This window comes from Mobula hypostoma, chromosome 8, assembly GCF_963921235.1.
Source record: "Mobula hypostoma chromosome 8, sMobHyp1.1, whole genome shotgun sequence".
NCBI classification, from domain to species: domain Eukaryota; kingdom Metazoa; phylum Chordata; class Chondrichthyes; order Myliobatiformes; family Myliobatidae; genus Mobula; species Mobula hypostoma.
Window position 1 is genome coordinate 155784405 of NC_086104.1, and position 21735 is coordinate 155806139.

At 47.5% G+C, this 21735-nt stretch overlaps 1 protein-coding gene across 4 annotated transcripts in view; it reads left to right on the forward strand.

The window, feature by feature from the left end:
• sb:cb288 (uncharacterized) overlaps nucleotides 1–19355 on the forward strand; it is a 33370-nt gene extending 14015 nt beyond the window's left edge. For 2 of the 4 annotated variants that reach the window (XM_063057173.1, XM_063057171.1), the window contains exons 2-5: nucleotides 7170–7218; nucleotides 8993–9070; nucleotides 13527–13611; nucleotides 16086–19355. In XM_063057173.1, coding sequence (XP_062913243.1) covers nucleotides 7170–7218; nucleotides 8993–9070; nucleotides 13527–13611; nucleotides 16086–16137 — 264 coding nt within the window. In that variant the 3' untranslated portion in view covers nucleotides 16138–19355. The remainder of the gene's footprint in view (nucleotides 1–7169; nucleotides 7219–8992; nucleotides 9071–13526; nucleotides 13612–16085) is intronic. The other 2 variants (XM_063057172.1, XM_063057174.1) reach the window with 2 other exon arrangements.
• The last annotated feature ends 2380 nt before the right edge of the window (nucleotides 19356–21735 follow it).

The following is a 21735-nucleotide window of genomic DNA, read 5'->3' on the forward strand; positions in this document are numbered from 1 at the left end:
GTGGGTGGGTATAGGGCTGGAGGGGGAGGAATCTAATGAGAGGAGAGTGGACCGTGGAGAAAGGGAAGGAAGAGGGGACCCAGGAGGAGGTGATAGGCCAGAGTGGAGAATAGAAGAAGAGGAGAGAGGGAGGGAATTTTTTTTACAGGAAGGAGAAATCGATATTCGTGCCATCAGGTTGGAGGCTACCCAGATGGAATATAAGGTATTGCTCCTCCACCCTGAGGGTGGCCCCATCTTGGTAGAGATTTGTTTCCACTTTGACACGAAAGAGTCTTTTTCTGTTGATCAGTGTCCTTGGGACTGGAAAGGAATGGGGATAAAAGGTGGGGCAAGGAAATGGAGGACAAGCTAGAAGGTGATAGGTGAAGTCAGGTGAGGGAGAAGGTGACACAAAATGCTGGAGGAACTCAGGTCGGGCAGCTTCTACAGAGAGGAATGAACAGTTGACAGTGCGAGCCGAGACCCTTCATCGGGGAAGGTGGGTGGGGTAGGGGGACGAAGTGAGAGGCAGGGAGGTGATGAGTTGAGAGGTGGAAGAGGTAAAGGGCTGAAGAAGGAATCTGATAGAGGGCATTGGACCATGGGGGAGAGGGAGAAGGAGGAGAACCAGAGGGAGGTGATGGGCAGGTCACAAGGGGAGGTAAAGGGATGAGAGAGCCACCAAAATTTTGGACACAACAGTTTCTGCAGACGCTGAAAATTCAGAGCAACATACTGAAAGTGCTGGAAAAACTGAACAGATCAGGCAACATCTAATCCTCATTCTGGCCTCGTCTCTTCTCACCTCTCCCTGGTGTCCATCTTCCTTCCCTTTCTCCTTCCCTTTCTCCTTCCACTCTCCTCCCCTATTGGATTCCTTCCTCTCCCCTTTACCTTTCATACCCACCTGGCATCACCGTTCATCCTCCTGGAATCCTCCTTCCCCTCTCCTCCCACTTCTTTATCCTGGTGTCTTCCCCTTCCTTTCCAGTCCTGATGAAGAGTCTTGTCCCAAAATGTTGACTGTTCATTCTTCTCCATAGATGCTGCCTGACCTGCTGAGTACTTCCAGCATTGTGTGTGTGTTACTTTAGATTTCCAGCATCTGTAGAATTCCTCATGTTTATCTCTGAAGGGGAATAAACAGTTGACGTTTCAGGTTGAGACCCTTCATCAGGACTGGAAAGAGATCCTCCAACCAGCGGGGTTGAGTGTAAAGCGGATGACTGGATTCCAGGGTCCAGGCGTTGGGATGAGGATGTACAACTATCTCCATAGCAACTAAAATGTCCTGGTTTACAAGAGTCAGGGCTGTGTAAATGTGAGTCGGTCGATCAGCGCAGATCAGATCAGAACTGTGATTACATTGCTCTAGGCACTGGGGAGGGGAACTGTAATGCATTCCTGACTGGGACATCTCACAACCACTACTTACATCTTTAACTTCCCCAACACAAAGAAAGGAGGTCATAAACTCAGGAGGTTCTGCAGATGCTGGAAATCCAGAGCAACATGCACAAAGTACTGGAGGAATTCAGCAGGTTGGGCAGTAGCTATGGAAATGAGTAGACGGCCGATGTTTCAATAGTCCTGCGGAACGGTTTCAGCCCGAAATGTTGACTGTACTCTGCCTGACCTGCCGAGTTCCTCCAGCATTTTGTATGCGTTGCTCTGGATTTCCAGCACCTGCAGATTTTCTCTTGTCTGTGAGTTGATGCTTTCAGCTGAGACCCTTCATCAGGGCTGGAGGTGAAGGGGGCAGAAGCTGGGGAGAGGGGAAGAGTACAAGCTGGCAGGTGATCGGTGGGACCAGGTGAAGGGGGTAGGTGGGTGAGATCCATCTTCTTGCAGGCATACTCAGTAAATCCCTGAAACGTAACAGAATCAATGACAGAAGGCAGCCAACAGAACAGACAACCAATGTGGAAAAGACGACAAACTGTGCAAATATGAAAGAAAAAGAGAAATAATAATAATACTAAATAAATGAGCAATAAATATAAAGAACATGAGGTAGAAAGTCCTAGGTTGTAGGAACATTTCAGTAATGGGGTGAAGTTGTCCACACTGGTTCAAGAGCCTGATGAGTGAAGGTTAATAACTGTTCCTAAACCTGGTGGTGGGAGTTCTGAAGCTTCTGTACCTTCTTCCTGATAGTAGCAGTGAGAAGAGAGCGTGGCCTGGGTGGTGGGGGTCCTTCATGATAGATGCTGCTTTTCTGCGAATGTCCTCTGATTAGATGTGTTCAGTGATGGGAGGGGCTCTACCTGTGACGGACTAGCCTGAACCCACCACTTTTTGCAGGATTTTCTGTTCAACCGCGTTGGTGTTTCCGTACCAGGCCGTGCTACAACCAGTCAGTAAACTCCACCACACATCTGTAGCAGTTTGTCAGCGTTGTAGATGACGTACCGAATCTTTGCAAACTCCTAAGGAAGTAGAGGCACTGCTCTGCTTTCTTCACAATTGCACTTGCGTTGTGGGCCCAGGTCAGATAATCAGGAACAGTAACACAGAGGAGTGTGTTGCCGACACTCTCCACCTCCTGATCCCCTGGTGAGACCATGATCTCTTCTCACTACTGCTGCCGGGCAGAAGGTAAGTAATCCACAGATCCCACACCACCAGGGTCAGGAACAGTTATTACCCCTCAACCTTCAGGTCCCACACCACCAGGTTCAGGAACAGTTATTACCCCTCAACCATCAGGTCCCACACCACCAGGTTCAGGAACGGTTATTACCCCTCAACCATCAGGTCCCACACCACCAGGTTCAGGAACGGTTATTACCCCTCAACCATCAGGTCCCACACCACCAGGTTCAGGAACAGTTATTATCCCTCAACCATCAGGTCCCACACCACCATGTTCAGGAACAGTTATTACCCCTCAACCTTCAGGTCCCATACCACCAGGTTCAGGAACAGTTATTACCCCTCAACCATCAGGTCCCACACAACCAGGTTCAGGAACAGTTATTACCCCTCAACTATCAGGTACCACACCACCAGGTTCAGGAACAGTTATTACTCTACAACCACCAGGTCCCACACCACCAGGTTCAGGAACAGTTATTACCCTACAACCATCAGGTCCCACACCACCAGGTTCAGGAACAGATATTACCCCTCAACCATCAGGTCCCACATCACCAGGTTCAGGAACAGTTATTACCCTACAACCATCAGGTCCCACACCACCAGGTTCAGGAACAGTTATTATCCCTCAACCATCAGGTCCCACACCACCATGTTCAGGAACAGTTATTACCCCTCAACCTTCAGGTCCCATACCACCAGGTTCAGGAACAGTTATTACCCCTCAACCATCAGGTCCCACACAACCAGGTTCAGGAACAGTTATTACCCCTCAACTATCAGGTACCACACCACCAGGTTCAGGAACAGTTATTACTCTACAACCACCAGGTCCCACACCACCAGGTTCAGGAACAGTTATTACCCTACAACCATCAGGTCCCACACCACCAGGTTCAGGAACAGATATTACCCCTCAACCATCAGGTCCCACATCACCAGGTTCAGGAACAGTTATTACCCTACAACCATCAGGTCCCACACCACCAGATTCAGGAACAGTTATTAACCCTCAACCATCAGGTCCCACACCACCAGGTTCAGGAACAGTTATTACTCTGCAACCATCAGGTCCCACACCACCAGGTTCAGGAACAGTTATTACCCCACAACCATCAGATCCCACACCACCAGGTTCAGGAACAGTTACTACCCAACAACCATCAGACTCTTAAACGGGTGTGGTCAACTTCACCTCACCACAACTCTGAACTGATACCACAATGTATAAACACACTTTCAGGACTCTACAACTCTTGTTTTCAGTAACGTTTAATTTCTTATTTGTCCATTTTGTCTTCTTTTGCACATTGGCCAGTTGTCAGCCTTTATTTACGTATAGCTTTCCGTAAATTCTATTGTATTTTTCATTTTCCTGTGAATGCCTGCACGAAAATGCTAGGAGCCACACTCATGTCCCCATCTACATCAACGGAGCTGTAGTGGAGCGTGTATCAAGCTTCAAATTCCTTGATGTCCACATTTCTGATGATCTCACCTGGTCCCTGAACTCCTCCATCCTGATCAAAAAGGCGCAACAGTGCCTTTATTTCCTGCGAAACATCAAGAAAGCTCACCTCTGTCCCAGGATACCGACGGACTTTTACTACTGTACCATTGAGAACATATTCACCAACTGCATCTCAGTGTGGTTTGGCAATTGTCCCGTATCGGACCGCAAAGCACTCCAGCGTGTGGTGAAAACTGCCCAGCGGATTATCAACACCCAATTGCCCATCATTGAGAACATCTACCATAAACGCTGCCTGGGCAGAGCGAAAAGCATTATCAGGGATGCATCTCACCCTAACCAGACTTTTTACTCTCCTCCCATCTGGTAGGCACTACAGGAGCCTCCGCTCCCGCACCAGCAGGCACAGGAAGAGCTTCTTCCCTGAGGCTGTGACCCTGCTGAACCTCACATCACAGCGCTAAGCAGTATTGCATCTGTATTGTACTGTCTCAGTACTTTTATATTCGTGTGCTGTAGCATTTACTTTTTATTCGCAGTTATTTTGTAAATAACACTATTCTTTTGCACTTCTGATCAGATGCAAATTGCATTTCATTGGCTTTGTATCTGTACTCGGCACAATGAGAATAAAGTTGAACCTAATCTAGTCTAAAATAAATCTTACGGTAGTATACAGCGACTTTGATAATGAATTTACTTTGGATTTTGCTGGCTTAATGTCCTGGACTCTGAACAAGTGCCTTCCAACCACTTAACAGACTGAAGTGCAAATCTTCTTTGATAAAAGCTCCACGAAGCAAGTCACCCAGATACACTGTTTATAAAATATTTCAGTGACTTGTAGTCATTGTAACTTCCATTGTGCATGCTCAGAGAGAAAGCAGGGGTAACAGAGACAGAGTTCAAAGTTAATTCATTATCCAAAGTATGTACAAGTTACCATATACTACCCTGAGATTCATTTCCTTGCGTGCATTTACATGAAAATAAAAAATACAGAGAATTTATGAAAAACTATACATGAAGACTGTTCTCCTGTCTCTCAGATCTCAGCAATATTTATTTGCACAATTTAGGTGCCACGGTAGCGTAGCTATTGCAGTTGAGGGCGTTCCGGAGTTTGGAGTTCAATTCCAGTGCTGTTCTATAAAGAGTATCCGTATGTCCTCCCCGTGGAATACGTGGGTTTTCTCCAGGACCTGATGGTTGAGGGGTAATAACTGTTCCTGAACCTGGTGGTGTGGGACCTGATGGTTGTAGGGTAATAACTGTCCCTGAACCTGGTGGTGTGGGACCTGATGGTTGAGGGGTAATAACTGTTCCTGAACCTGGTAGTGTGGGACCTAATGGTTGTAGGGTAATAACTGTTCCTGAACCTGGTGGTGTGGGACCTGATGGTTGAGGGGTAATAACTGTTCCTGAACCTGGTGGTATGGGACCTGATGGTTGAGGGATAATAACTGTTCCTGAACCTGGTGGTGTGGAACCTGATGGTTGTAGGGTAATAACTGTTCCTGAACCTGATGGTGTGGGACCTGATGGTTGTAGGGTAATAAATGTTCCTGAACCTGGTGGTGTGGGACCTGATGGTTGTAGGGTAATAACTGTTCCTGAACCTGGTGGTGTGGGACCTGATGGTTGAGGGGTAATAACTGTTCCTGAACCTGGTGGTGTGGGATCTAAGGCTCTGGTACCTCCTGTCTGATGGTAATAGTGAGAAGAGAGCATGACCTGGATGTTGGGGGTCCTTGATGATGGATGCTACTTTCTTGTGACAGCGCTGCTTGTAAATGTGCTCAATGGTGGGGAGGGCTTTGCCTGTGATGGACTAGGCTGTATCCACCACCTTCTGTAGACTTTTCCATTCCTGGGCATTGGTGTTTCCGTACCAGGCTGTGATGCAACCAGCTTGAATTATCTCCATTGTGCACCCATAGAGGTTTATTAAAATTTTAGTTGACATACTGAATCCACACAAATGTCTGAGAAAGTGGAGGTGTCGACGTGATGACACTTGCACACTGGCCCTAGGACAGATCCTCTGTTACAATGATGCCAAGGGATTTATAGCTACTGACCCTCTCCATCTCTGATTGCCTAATAAGCAGGCACACAATGGAGACATGGCTTCACTTACATTTTTACACACACACACACACACACACACACACACACACACACGTGTATGTCACTAGGCGGCTGGTGTTTGAGCTGACTGATGTGAACAAGGCAGAAACACATTTCTGCAAACTCCAGGAAAGTGTTAACCGGTTCTTGATGGAAACACTATACAACAATGTTCAAAATCCATGAGGACCCGATGATGTGCTCAGAGGTCAATGAGGCCAAGGGTGGATATTCAGACTGAGAAAGTCCTCTTTACAGCTAGTGTCCGTGCTTAGTGCAGTCAGCAGCAACCTCACTCCCGAAATGTGGGAAGTCTGCTCATGAAGTTTCAGAGTCTATTCAATAACCTGTTGCATTAGGGTCAGTGGCCTCTTTATTAGGTACCTCCAGAACCATATGAAATGGCCACTGACTGTAAGTTTGTGGTCTTCTGCTGCTGTAGCCCGTCCACTTCAAGGATTGACATGTGCATTCAGAGATACTCTTCTGCACACCACTATTGCAATGTGTGGTTATTTGAGTTCCTGTCACCTTGAACCAGTCTGGGCATTCCCCTCTGACCTCCTCTCATGAATGAGGCATTTTTGCCCATAGAGCTGCCACTCGCTGGATGTTTTTGTGTTTTCAGACTATTCTGTGTAAACTTTAGAGATTTTTGGGTGTGCAGAACCCAGGAGATCAGTGGTTTCTGAAATACTCAATCCACCCTGTCTGGCACCAACAATCATTCCACAATCAAAGTCACTTGGATCAAATTTCCTCCCCATTCTGATGTTTCATCTGAACAACAACTGAACCTCTTGACTATGCCAGTCGGTTTTTCTGTATGGAGTTGCTGTCACATGATTGGCTGTTTAGATATTTGCATTAATGAGCAGGTGTATCTAATGAAGTGGCCATTGAGCGAATTTGCAGAAAGGGGCAGTTGGTCATTTTTCCCGCTCTGAGTACAATGTGAAACTGTTCCCTTCTCTCTTTCTTGTCTTAGAACACCACAAGTCTCCCACAACCCTGTACCTTGGGCAGGTGTATGGATAGTAAGTATTCTTTACAACATTCTCCGTGCAAAATAGCTTTGGGTGTTGTTGCTCAATTCAGAGTTCCAAACTTGACCCTGGATACATGCGACAAGATGCTGGAGCAGCTCAGCGGCTCAGGCGTTTGAGACCCTTCATCTGCACTGGGAGATTGAAGGGAGATACCCGGTGGAAAGAGGTGAGGGGAAGGGGTGGAGCAAGAGCTGGCAGGTAATGGGTGGATCCTGGTGTGAGGAGGTGCAGTAAACGGATAGAGGAGGAGAGAGTGGGAATAGGGACAGAGACTGGGAGGTGATAGGTGGATCCTGGTGAGGAGGAGCGGTAAACGGACAGAGGAGGAGAGAGTGGGAATAGGGACAGAGACTGGGAGGTGACAGATGCAGATGGTAGCATCTGATTGGAGAGGAAGGTGGAGCACAGAACCAAATAAGGGAGGTGGGGAGAGCAGGTGGGAGCACAGGGGGAAGGGAAATCTGGGAGGAATGTGCAGATGATGGGGCAAAGTTATGGGATGATGGAATTGGGGAAGAACTATCAAAAGTCCAAAGTAAAATTTATTATCAAAGTACGTATATGTTACCATATACTATCTTAAGATTCGTTCTCTTGCAAGCATTTACAAGAAAATAGATGAATACTATAGAATTTATGAAAAATAAATAAAGACTGACAAACAGCCAATGTGCAGATTAAACAAAAATACTGAGAACATGAGTTGAGTGTGAGTCTGTAGGTAGTAGAATCAATTCAGCACTGAGGTGAGTGAAGTTATCCATGAAGATTTAGGAGCCTGATGGTTGAGGGGTAATAACTGTTCATGAACCTGGTGGTGTGGGACCTGATGGTTAAGGGGTAATAACTGTTCCTGAACCTGGTGGTGTGGGACCTGATGGTTAAGGGGTAATAACTGTTCCTGAACCTGGTGGTGTGGGACCTGATGGTTGTGGGGTAATAACTGTTCCTGAACCTGGTGGTGTGGGACCTGATGGTTGAGGGGTAATAACTGTTCCTGAACCTGGTGGTGTGGGACCTGATGGTTGAGGGGTAATAACTGTTCCTGAACCTGGTGGTGTGGGACCTGATAGTTGAGGGGTAATAACTGTTTCTGAACCTGGTGGTGTGGAACCTGATGGTTGAGGGGTAATAACTGTTCCTGAACCTGGTGGTGTGGGACCTGATGGTTGAGGGGTAATAACTATTCCTGAACCTGGTGGTGTGGGACCTGATGGTTGAGGGGTAATAACTATTCCTGAACCTGGTGGTGTGGGACCTAAGGCTCCTGTTCCTCCTGCCCGATGGGAGCAGAAGGAAGGGAGCATGGTCTGGATGATGGTTGTGCAGTTACCTGGAGCTGTAGATCGGGAGGTCAGGGAAAAGGGACAGAGAGGGAACAGTCCAAGACAGTGATGGTCTATTTCCCGCCCCCCTCCAGGTGAAGGGCTGAATGAGAAAGAATCTGATAGGAGAGGAAAGTGGACAATGGAGAACTTAATGGCCATTGTTTCTTTGAGCAATGATAACTATTGGGTTAATTATTCTCACAAAACTCTGCTGGTCAGGCTGCATCTATGGAAATGAATGAACGATCAACATTTCAGGCCAAGGCCCATTGTCAGGTCCTCACACTTGAGTTCTTCCAGCATTTTGTCTGTGCGTTGCTTTGGATTTCCAGCACTGGCAGAACCTCTTGTGTTCAGGGCTAACTAATTCTGACTTTATTAATGGTCTGCCTGGGCGAATCAAATGTAACCTGCTCCTCATCTCTCCCCATAAGACGTGACACAAGTCCAGAAGTTCCATTCTGTTCCCAATCATTCCGATGGTCCATCACCAGCGAGTGGATTAATTCCAGGTGAGAGCTACTCATTGGGCTTGAATTGAGAGGCAAGGACTTGCATGGTGTTGGATTAGGGTTTAGAGTTTTTATTTACCTAGTATCCTTCAGATGCACCGTTGAGAGCATCCTAACACACTGCATCACTGGATGGTATGGAAACTGCACCTCTACAGGCGTGAGGATTCTACTCATTCATTCGTAATGTGCCATGTCGTGTGACGTGAACGATCGTGGTTTTTCCATGACCATGATTGTTCTTGGCAAATTTTTCGAAAGAAGCAGTTTGCCATTGCCTTCTTCTTGGGCAGGGTCTTTACAAGATGGGTGACCCCGGCCATTATCAATACCCTTCAGAGATTGTCTGCCTGGTGTCAGTGGTCACATATCCAGCACCGGGTGCTTATACGACCATCCACTACCTGCTCCCCTGGGTTCACATGACCCTGATCGGGGGGCCGAGCAGGTGCTACACCTTGCCCAAGGGTGACCCGCAGGGTAGCGGAGGGAAGGAGCATGTTACATCTCCTTTGGTAGAGACGCATCTCCATCCGGCCACGTTGTGGCCCTAATACAGGTAGTTAAAACTGCCCAACATGTCACTGGTAACAGCTTACCTACTACTGTACACACAGAGAAGTTGCTGGGAAAAGGCCAGCAATATCACGAAGGATCCCACCACTCTGCTCGTGCGCTGTTTGTCAGTCCCATCAGTATCCACTTCAGGACCACCAGACTCAAAAATTGTTACTTCCTGCATTCCGGCAGGCTGATCAGCACCTCCCGCTGTGGTGGTGGTGACTGAGTTTCCAACCTTCTGCAGCTTTTTCCGAGCCCGTGCATTGGCGGTCCCGTACCAGACTGTAATGCAATCAGTCAGAATGCTCTCCACGGTACAGCTGTAGAGGTTTTGGTGACAGTAAATCTCAAGCTCTGAAAGAAATATCAGTGCTGTTGTGCCTGCTTTGTACTTGCATCTCTATGTTGGGCCCAGGATAGATCGTCAGAGACATTGACACCCAGGAACTTGAAACTACCTGCTGATCCTTCGATGAGGACTGGCGTGTGGTCCTTCGACTAGATCGACAAAGATCTATCTGCAAAGAACTGGATAGTGGATTATCAGAGCTTTCACTTGGATGGCTCCTCGTGAAGGAATTCACAATCCGTTCACAACTAACACGAGGCGGGATGGCGGGACTGTCATATGTCAGAAGATTGGAGTGACTGGGCTTGTATACTCTGGAATTTAGAGGGCTGAGAGGGGATCTGATTGAAACATATAAGATTATTAAGGGATTGGACATGCTGGAGGCAGGAAGCATGTTCCTACTGATGGGTGAGTCCAGAACCAGAGGCCACAGTTTAAGAATAAGGGGTAGGCCATTTAGAATGGAGTTGAGGAAAAACTTTTTCACCCAGAGAGTGGTGAATATATGGAATGCTCTGCCCCAGAAGGCTGTGGAGGCCAAGTCTCTAGATGCTTTCAAGAAAGAGATGGATAGAGCTCTTAAAGATAGTGGAATCAAAGGTTATGGGGATAAGGCAGGAACTGGATACTGATTGTGGATGATCAGCCATGATCACAATGAATGGCACTGCTGGCTCGAAGGGCTGAATGGCCTACTCCTGCACCTATTGTCTATTGAGGCTGTGAGGCGGTGGGGCCCAGGCCCGAGAGCGTATCGAAGTAACGGCCCGGATCCGTGAGTGAGGAACAGCCCAAAGTTTGGATAATTTAAGCGCCAGGCCAGATTGAAAGGTTCAGGGTGTTGGGGATGGAGGTGAGGGGTAGGACAGCTCAGCTCACTGCTCCGCGAGGTCCACTCGTCTCTGCACCGAGCCCGAGGCTGTGGCCCTGCAACTAACAGGCTCCTGAATCGGCTGTGGACTCACTTCCGTGAACTTCAACTGATTGTTTGCTTTTGTTTGCACCATGTTTTTTTCCCTGCACGTTGGGTGTTTGAAGGTCGTCTTTGTTTTAGTTGGGTTCAGTTGGGTTTCTTTGCTTTTGTAGCTACTTGTAAGGAAATGAATCTCAAGGCTGAGTATAGTATACATAGAAACATAGAAAATAGGTGCAGGAGTAGGCCATTCGGCCCTTCGAGCCTGCACCGCCATTTATTATGATCATAGCTGATCATCCAACTCAGAACCCCGCCCCAGTCTTCCCTCCATACCCCCTGACCCCCGTAGCCACAAGGGCCATATCTAACTCCCTCTTAAACATAGCCAATGAACTGGCCTCAACTGTTTCCCGTGGCAGAGAATTCCACAGGTTCACCACTCTCTGTGTGAAGAAGTTTTTCCTAATCTCAGTCCTAAAAGGCTTCCCCTCTATCCTCAAACTGTGACCCCTCGTTCTGGACTTCCCCAACATCGGGAGCAATCTTCCTGCATCTAGCCTGTCCAATCCCTTTAGGATCTTATACGTTTCAATCAGATCCCCCCTCAAATCTTCTAAATTCCAACGAGTACAAGCCCAGTTCATCCAGTCTTTCTTCATATGAAAGTCCTGCCATCCCAGGAAGCAATCTGGTGAACCTTCTTTGTACTCCCTCTATGGCAAAGATGTCTTTCCTCAGATTAGGGGACCAAAACTGCACACAATACTCCAGGTGTGGTCTCACCAAGGCCTTGTACAGCTGCAGTAGTACCTCCCTGCTCCTGTACTCAAATCCTCTCGCTATAAATGCCAGCATACCATTCGCCTTTTTCACCGCCTGCTGTACCTGCATGCCCACTTTCAATGACTGGTGAAAATGACACCCAGGTCTCGTTGCACCTCCCCTTTTCCTAATCGGCCACCATTCAGATAATAATCTGTTTTCCTATTTTTGCCACCAAAGTGGATAACTTCACATTTATCCACATTAAATTGCATCTGCCATGAGTTTGCCCACTCACCCAACCTATCCAAGTCACCCTGCATCCTCCTCACTGCTAACACTGCCACCCAGCTTCGTGTCATCCGCAAACTTGGAGATGCTGCATTTAATTCCCTCATCCAAGTCATTAATATATATTGTAAACAACTGGGGTCCCAGCACTGAGCCTTGCGGTACCCCACTAGTCACCGCCTGCCATTCTGAAAAGGACCCGTTTATTCCCACTCTTTGCTTCCTGTCTGCTAACCAATTCTCCACCCACACCAATACCTTACCCCCAATACCGTGTGCTTTAAGTTTGCACACTAATCTCCTGTGTGGGACCTTGTCAAAAGCCTTTTGAAAATCCAAATATACCACATCCACTGGTTCTCCCCTATCCACTCTACTAGTTACATCCTCCAAAAATTCTATGAGATTCGCCAGAAATGATTTTCCTTTCACAAATCCATGCTGACTTTGTCCGATCATTTCACCGCTTTCCAAATGTGCTGTTATCACATCCTTGATAACTGACTCCAGCAGTTTCCCCACCACCGACGTTAGGCTAACCGGTCTATAATTCCCCGGTTTCTCTCTCCCTCCTTTTTTAAAAAGTGGGGTTACATTAGCCACCCTCCAATCCTCAGGAACTAGTCCAGAATCTAACGAGTTTTGAAAAATTATCACTAATGCATCCACTATTACTTGGGCTACTTCCTTAAGCACTCTGGGATGCAGACCATCTGGCCCTGGGGATTTATCTGCCTTCAATCCCTTCAATTTACCTAACACCACTTCCCTACTAACATGTATTTCACTCAGTTCCTCCATCTCACTGGACCCTCTGTCCCTTACTATTTCTGGAAGATTATTTATGTCCTCCTTAGTGAAGACAGAACCAAAGTAATTATTCAATTGGTCTGCCATGTCCTTGCTCCCCATAATCAATTCACCTGTTTCTGTCTGCAGGGGACCTACATTTGTCTTTACCAGTCTTTTCCTTTTTACATATCTATGAAAGCTTTTACAGTCCGTTTTTATGTTCTCTGCCAGTTTTCTCTCATAATCTTTTTTCCCCTTCCTAATTAAGTCCTTTGTCCTCCTCTGCTGAACTCTGAATTTCTCCCAGTCCTCAGGTGAGCCACTTTCTCTGGCTAATTTGTATGCTACTTTGGAATTGATACTATCCCTAATTTCTCTTGTCAGCCACGGGTGCACTACCTTCCTTGATTTATTCTTTTGCCAAACTGGGATGAACAATTGTTGTAGTTCATCCATGCAACCTTTAAATGCTTGCCATTGCATATCCACCGTCAATCCTTTAAGTGTCATTTGCCAGTCTATCTTAGCTAATTCACATCTGATACCTTCAAAGTTACCCCTCTTTAAGTTCAGAACCTTTGTTTCTGAATTAACTATGTCACTCTCACTTTAACAATAAATATACTTTGAATTTTGAGGTACAAACTGTGACCGTGAGTGTACAATAATCTCCATTTCCAGGCCTAAATGCAAACGAGTTGGCATACAGCTTGTAAAGTAAGAATGCACTGTGTGTTACTTTAACTGACATTCCAAACAAATTTATGCAAACTTCTTTGCAGGAATGACGGCAGCCGCGATCTTCATTGTCTTCCTGCTGGGATTGTACACGATTCTGTGGAAATGCATGAGCTTCCAGACTAAGAGGTAGGAATCGCCATGGATTCGCATGGCAGTCGCCAATCTCTGTTCAGTTACAGCAGACTTTCAGACCGAAGAATGAAGCATTTTCAGTCCTCTCCAGGTTGCACCTCAGTTATTATCATGTAGTGGAGCCACAACACAATTTGCCATAAAAACAAAGGGACCGGGAAATACATCAGCCCTGGAAAGGAGGGGCACTGAAGCCAGGATAAGATGGGGGGAGGGGAAGGAACGCAAGGCCTCCTCTACATCGGTGAGATAGACGTAGATCGGCGGACTGCTTATTTATGCTTCTGCGTCAAATCGACGCTGTAGCTGCGAACCCTATGCAGAGACTACGTGGATCCCTATGCTGTAGCCTGACGCGCACCTCTCCCAAAATGTAACTACGCGTCGCGGCAACACAGACCGCAACAACTGTGATTGGTCCGCTTGGTAGCATCGCATTTCCTCCTACGCTGCAATAGCTTCCCATTGGCCGACTGAAGGGCAGGGAAGGAACTCTGGCTGCAATGCTTTCCATAAAACTTTACAAACCTCCGAAATTATGGAGGACACATTTCGCTTTCACGAAAAAAGACGCTCGCTTTAAACTTGTTTACCCCGAGAAAGACTGCCAAGACCATGAAGCCTTACACAGGCAGGTGTGCGTGCATGAGTGACGTGCGCGAGATGCAGAGCGATGCAGACACACCAACGCACGAGTATAAATGATCACAACGCGCGTAGGCCACTTGCGCAGGTTACGGCGTCGATTTGACGCACAAGTATAAATCAGCCTTTAGTCAAGCACCTTGGCCCTGTTGGCAAAAGGCAGAATTTTCCAGTGGCCAACCACCTTAATTCCAATCCCACTCTCATGTCGGTCCATGCCCTCCTCTACTGCCACAACGAGGTCACTCTCAGGTTGGAGGAGTAATATACATCTAGGTAGCCTCCAATCTGACAGCATAAACATCAATTTCTCCCACTCCCCCTCCCCTGTTTTTCATTCCTCATTCAGTGTTGGATATGGTTAATGAAGGCGCGGGCCAGATCAAAGTTGCGTGACACTGAATCTCGAGTGACGAGAGATGATTTTCCCACTGCACGCATAATCTCAACCTAACCCTAACCTCTTTGCTGCTCTCTTAACTCTTTGCTTCACCTCACCTGCCTTTCACATCCTCCTTGACATTCTCCCATGGTCCACACTGCTCTCCTGTCAGATCCCTTCTTCAGCCCATTTACCTCTTCCACCTTCCCCCCCTCCCCAGCTTCTTACTTCATCCCCCTCCCCCACCAACTTCCCCCTCAACAGTTATCACCCGCCAGCTTGTGCTCCTTCCCCTCACCACCACCTCCCCCCAACCCTCTTACTCTGGCTTCTCCCTTTCTTTCCCGTTGTGATCGAGGATCTCAGCTAGAAACATGACCTCTTTATTGCTCGCCATAGATGCTGCCTAACCTCCAGCAGTTTGTGTGTGTGTGTCAAGTCGACAGGTGGTAGGTGAGACCAGTGAAGGGAAGGTGGGTGGGTGGTGGAGGGGAGATGAAGGAAGATGCTGGCAGGTGATAGGACTGAAGAAGAAGGAGAGGACAATGGACCATGGGAGAAGGGGAAGGAGGAGGGGAACCAGAGGGAGATGATGGGCAGGTGAGGAGAAGAGAAGGGGTGAGAGGGGAGCCAGAATGGGGAATGGAAAAAGTGAAGAGGAATGGGGAGAAATTATCGGAAGTTGGAGAAATCAATGTTCACACCATCACGTTGGAGGCTAGCTACCCAGATGGAATATGAGGTGTTGCTTCTCCAGCCTGAGCGAGGCTTCATTTTGGCAGCAGAGGAGGCCGTGGACTGACGTGTCTGAATGGGGAAATTGAAACTGGGTGGCCACCGGTAGCTCCTGTCTTCTGCGGCGGACAGAGTGAAGGTGTTCAACAAAGCAGTGCTCTGTGTTCGCTGGAGTTTGGCAGAGTGAGGGACGGGGAAACCACGCAGGAACGTACAAGGTCCTGAGCGGTTTGGACAGGGTGCAGATGTGGAGAGGGCGATTCCTCACGTGGCTGAATCTAGAACTGGAAGTCACGGTTTAAAAGGAGGCAGTCACCCACATAAAACAAACACCAGAGGGGGCAAGAGGGTCATGAGTCTTTTGAACTTCTCCTCCTCCAAAAATGGTAGTACAGTTGTCATCTAATAATTTTAGGTAGATGTCAATACAGTAGATACTTGATAAGCGAGAGTTGAAAGGTCATGGAGTACTAAGACTGTCGAACATTGAATGTTTCAGCACAGTACAGGCCCTTCGGCCCACGATGTTGTGCCAGCTTTTTAACCTACGCCAAGATCAAACTAACCCTTCCCTCCTACCTAGCCCTCCATTTCTCTGTCAGTCATGAGTTTACGGTTATGATCTTACTGAAGGGCAGAGAAGGCCTCAGGACTGAGTCCCGCTCCCCGTTTGCCTGGTTTTAACTGTCTGTGATTTCATCCACAGGCACCGAGGGAGCGGGCGGTCGAAGCTGAGAGCTGCGCACGTCTCCTGCTGACACCGGGTTTGACGCCTTCCGCCAGCTGCTGCGTGGGCCCCGTAGATCTGACAGACCTTCCGTGTGAGCGGCTGACTGGCCCACCGCTGAGCCGTTGTGAATGGAGCCTGTGCGACAGTCGCGGCGGGGTGGGGGGGGTGTAAATGTCAGTGCGGGCACTGCATCTGCATCCAAGGCCTCCAGCCTGCGGAGACTGGATTGAGTCCTGCCGCTGTTCCACCTTTCCGCGACGCGAGCCGAGTGATGTGGGCGACCCTTCCTATCTGAATATAAATGGGACCCTGTAACTGGGTTGACTGGACAGCAAGCAACTTAAATTGCCTCTAACCCAACTCTCTGTAGTATTAAGCAGAAATATTAAAATCAGCTGGTTACTGTAAGGGTTAAAGCTGGCTGCTAACTGCAAGGTGTTTGGTAACCCTTGCCTGGGATTCGCCTTTAAATCAGGTCCCAGTTCGGCACGCTGACATTGTGATGTTTATCCCCGGCGCCTGGAAGCCTTGTGTTATGGAAGAACTGTTCATTGTATTCCCCAAGTGGAAGGGGAAATAACGGCTGGCCCTTCTCCCTATCTCAGTGAGAGTCCTCTTCAGGGGCGCTCCATGGGTACACAACTGCGGCTTGTTCGCTCGCGCCTTCCGAACAAACCGTAATCCAGGAGCTCCTGGGTGAGGGCGTACGAGCGGACGGTCGTCCACGTCTGGAAAGAACCATCAACCGAAGCAGGTGGCCTGCCGAGTGTGGAACAGCCAACCGGTGACCTCCGTGAGGAGCCGCTGCCGAAAGGGGATGGAATGGCTCCGCATGCCAGCATGGGCTGGAATTACCTCCTCCCGATGGGGAAGCATCCTCATTCCCAACGATTCAGTCCGATTAAAACATTACAGCGCAGTACAGGCCCTTCGGCCCACAATATTGTGCTGACCTTTTCAACTACCCTAAGATCAATCAAACCCTTCCCTCCACTTTTCTTTCTTCCTTGTGTCAATCTAAGAGCTTGTTAGATGTTCCAAGTATATCGCCTGTCCCACCACCCCTGGCAGCGCATTCCAAGCACCCACCACTCTGTGTTAACAAAAAACAATTTACTCCTGACACCCTCCCTATATGTTCCTCCATTTGCCTTGTAATTATGTTCCCTGATATTGGCCATTTCTGCATTGCGAAAAAGTCTCTGGCAACCCACTCTCTCTATGCCTCATCATCTTTTACACCTCTGTCATCTCCTCTCATTCTCCTCCTTCAATTGATCGTAGCTGACCCATTACTGAGAACAGGTAAGATCCAGTGGGTCGTTGGCTCCCAGCCGGGGGTAAGTGTTGAATAGTAACTCTCGGACCTTGTCACCCTGGAAGACGAGGAACCAGGAGCTGCAGTGATCTGGAATGTTTTGGTGTCCACCTCTGGAGCAAGTCAACAAGTAGAAACATAGAAAACCTACAGCACAATACAGGCCCTTCGGCCCACAAAGCTGTGCCGAACATGTCCTTACCCTAGAACTACCTAGGCTTACCCATAGCCCTCTATTTTTCTAAGCTCCATGTACCTATCCAGGAGTCTCTTAAAAGACCCTGTCGTTTCCGCCTCCACCACTGCCACCAGCAGCCCATTCCATTCACTCACGACTCTATGCGTAAAAAAAACTTACCCCTGACGTCTCCTCTGTACCTACTTCCCTCTCGTGCTAGCCATTTCAGCCCTGGGAAAAAGCCCCTGACTATCCACACAATCAATGCCTCTCATTATCTTGTACACCTTTATCAGGTCACTTCTCATCTTCTGTCACTCCAAGGAGAAAAGGCCGAGTTCACTTAACCTGTTCTCATAAGGCATGCCTGCAAGTGGGGTCTGACGAGGGTCCTATATAGCTGCAACATTACCTCTCGGCTCCTAAATTCAATTCCACGATTGATGAAGGACAATGCACGTACGCCTTCTTAACCACAGAGTCAACCTGCATAGCAACTTTGAGTGTCCCATGGACACGGACCCCAAGATCCCTCTGATCCTCCACACTGCCAACAGTCTTACCATTAATGCTATATTCTGCCATCATATTTGACCAAGCAAAATGAACCACCTCAAACTTATCTGGGTTGAACTCCATCTGCCACTTCTCAGCCCAGTTTTGCATCCTATCAATGTCCCACTGTAACTTTGACGGCCCTCCACACTATCCACAACACCCCAACCTTTGTGTCATCAGCAAACTTACTAACCCATTCCTCCACTTCCTCATCCATGTCATTTATAAAAATCGTGAAGAGTAGGGGCCCCAGAACAGATCCCTGAGGCACACCACTGGTCACCGAATATGACCCGTCTACAACCACTCTTTGCCTCCTGTGGGCAAGCCAGTTCTGGATCCACAAAGCAATGTCCCCTTGGATCCCATGCCTCCTTACTTTCTCAATAAGCCTTGCATGGGCTACCTTATCAAATTCCTTGCTGAAATCCATATACACTACATCTACAGCTCTACCTTGATCAATGTGTTTAGTCACATCCTCAAAAAATTCAATCGGGCTCGTAAGGCACGACCTGCATTTGACAAAGCCATGCTGACTATTCCTAATCATATTGTGCCTCCCCAAGTAGAGAAATGATGTCAAAGACTTTATGAAGGAGCTGGAGTGGGGCAGCATGATATTCCTTAACGGAAATGAGGCTTTCATTGGGAAGATAATGCTGTCCATGAAAGATTCCAACATGGTTTTCACAGGAATGGGGTTAGGGGGATGTTTGCTGTTGAGCCTGGCTTATGTCCTTTGACTCTTGGAATCTGTGGTGTGGGTAGTGAAAGGTTTGGTAGGACAGTACACCAAGGAACAGGCCCTTCGGCTCACAATGTTGGTGCCAAACCAATTAAATAAGTAATGAAAATGATTAGACATAGAAACATAGAAAATAGGTGCAGGAGTAGGCCATTCGGCCCTTCGAGCCTGCACTGCCATTTATTATGATCATGGCTGATCATCCAACTCAGAACCCAGCCTTCCCTCCATACCCCCTGACCCCTGTAGCCACAAGGGCCATATCTAACTTCCTTTTAAACATAGCTAATGAACTGGCCTCAACAGTTTGCTGTGGCAGAGAATTCCACAGATTCACCACTCTCTGTGTGAAGAAGTTTTTCCTAACCTCGGTCCTAAAAGGCTTCCCCTCTATCCTCAAACTGTGACCCCTCGTTCTAGACCTCCCCAACATCGGGAACAATCTTCCTGCATCTAGCCTGTCCAATCCCTTTAGGATCTTATACGTTTCAATCAGATCCCCCCTCAATCTTCTAAATTCCAACGAGTACAAGCCCAGTTCATCCAGTCTTTCTTCATATGAAAGACCTGCCATCCCAGGAATCAATCTGGTGAACCTTCTTTGTACTCCCTCTATGGCAAAGATGTCTTTCCTCAGATTAGGGGACCAAAACTGCACACAATACTCCAGGTGTGGTCTCACCAAGGCCTTGTACAACTGCAGTAGTACCTCCCTGCTCCTGTACTCGAATCCTCTCGCTATAAATGCCAGCATACCGTTCGCCTTTTTCACCGCCTGCTGTACCTGCATGCCCACTTTCAATGACTGGTGTATAATGACACCCAGGTCTCGTTGCACCTCCCCTTTTCCTAATCGGCCACCATTCAGATAATAATCTGTTTTCCTATTTTTGCCACCAAAGTGGATAACTTCACATTTATCCACATTAAATTGCATCTGCCATGAGTTTGCCCACTCACCCAACCTATCCAAGTCACCCTGCATCCTCTTAGCATCCTCCTCACTGCTAACACTGCCACCCAGCTTCGTGTCATCCGCAAACTTGGAGATGCTGCATTTAATTCCCTCATCCAAGTCATTAATATATATTGTAAACAACTGGGGTCCCAGCACTGAGCCTTGCGGTACCCCACTAGTCACCGCCTGCCATTCTGAAAAGGTCCCGTTTATTCCCACTCTTTGCTTCCTGTCTGCTAACCAATTCTCCACCCACACCAATACCTTACCCCCAATACCGTGTGCTTTAAGTTTGCACACTAATCTCCTATGTGGGACCTTGTCAAAAGCCTTTTGAAAATCCAAATATACCACATCCACTGGTTCTCCCCTATCCACTCTACTAGTTACATCCTCAAAAAATTCTATGAGATTCGTCAGACATGATTTTCCTTTCACAAATCCATGCTGACTTTGTCCGATCATTTCACCGCTTTCCAAATGTGCTGTTATCACATCCTTGATAACTGACTCCAGCAGTTTCCCCACCACCGACGTTAGGCTAACCGGCCTATAATTCCCCGGTTTCTCTCTCCCTCCTTTTTTAAAAAGTGGGGTTACATTAGCCACCCTCCAATCCTCAGGAACTAGTCCAGAATCTAACGAGTTTTGAAAAATTATCACTAATGCATCCACTATTTCTTGGGCCACTTCCTTAAGCACTCTGGGATGCAGACCATCTGGCCCTGGGGATTTATCTGCCTTCAATCCCTTCAATTTACCTAACACCACTTCCCTACTAACATGTATTTCGCTCAGTTCCTCCATCTCACTGGACCCTCTGTCCCTTACTATTTCTGGAAGATTATTTATGTCCTCCTTAGTGAAGACAGAACCAAAGTAATTATTCAATTGGTCTGCCATGTCCTTGCTCCCCATAATCAATTCACCTGTTTCTGTTTGCAGGGGACCTACATTTGTCTTTATCAGTCTTTTCCTTTTTACATATCTATAAAAGCTTTTACAGTCCGTTTTTATGTTCTCTGCCAGTTTTCTCTCATAATCTTTTTTCCCCTTCCTAATTAAGCCCTTTGTCCTCCTCTGCTGAACTCTGAATTTCTCCCAGTCCTCAGGTGAGCCACTTTCTCTGGCTAATTTGTATGCTACTTCTTTGGAATTGATACTATCCCTAATTTCTCTTGTCAGCCACGGGTGCACTACCTTCCTTGATTTATTCTTTTGCCAAACTGGGATGAACAATTGTTGTAGTTCATCCATGCAACCTTTAAATGCCTGCCATTGCATATCCACCGTCAATCCTTGAAGTGTCATTTGCCAGTCTATCTTAGCTAATTCATGTCTCATACCTTCAAAGTTACCCCTCTTTAAGTTCAGAACCTTTGTTTCTGAATTAACTACGTCACTCTCCATGTTAATGAAGAATTCCACCATATTATGGTCACTCTTACCCAAGGGGCCTCTCACGACAAGATCGCTAATTAACCCTTCCTCATTGCTCAAAACCCAGTCCAGAATAGCCTGCTCTCTAGTCGGTTCCTCGACATGTTGGTTCAAAAAACCATCCCGCATACATTCCAAGAAATCCTCTTCCTCAGCACCTTTACCAATTTGGTTCACCCAGTCTACATGTAGATTGAAGTCACCCATTATAACTGCTGTTCCTTTATTGCACACATTTCTAATTTCCTGTTTAATACCATCTCCGACCTCACTACTACTGTTAGGTGGCCTGTACACAACTCCCACCAGCGTCTTCTGCCCCTTAGTGTTACGCAGCTCTACCCATATCGATTCCACATCTTCCCGGCTTATGTCCTTCCTTTCTATTGCGTTAATCTCTTTTTTAACCAGCAACGCCACCCCACC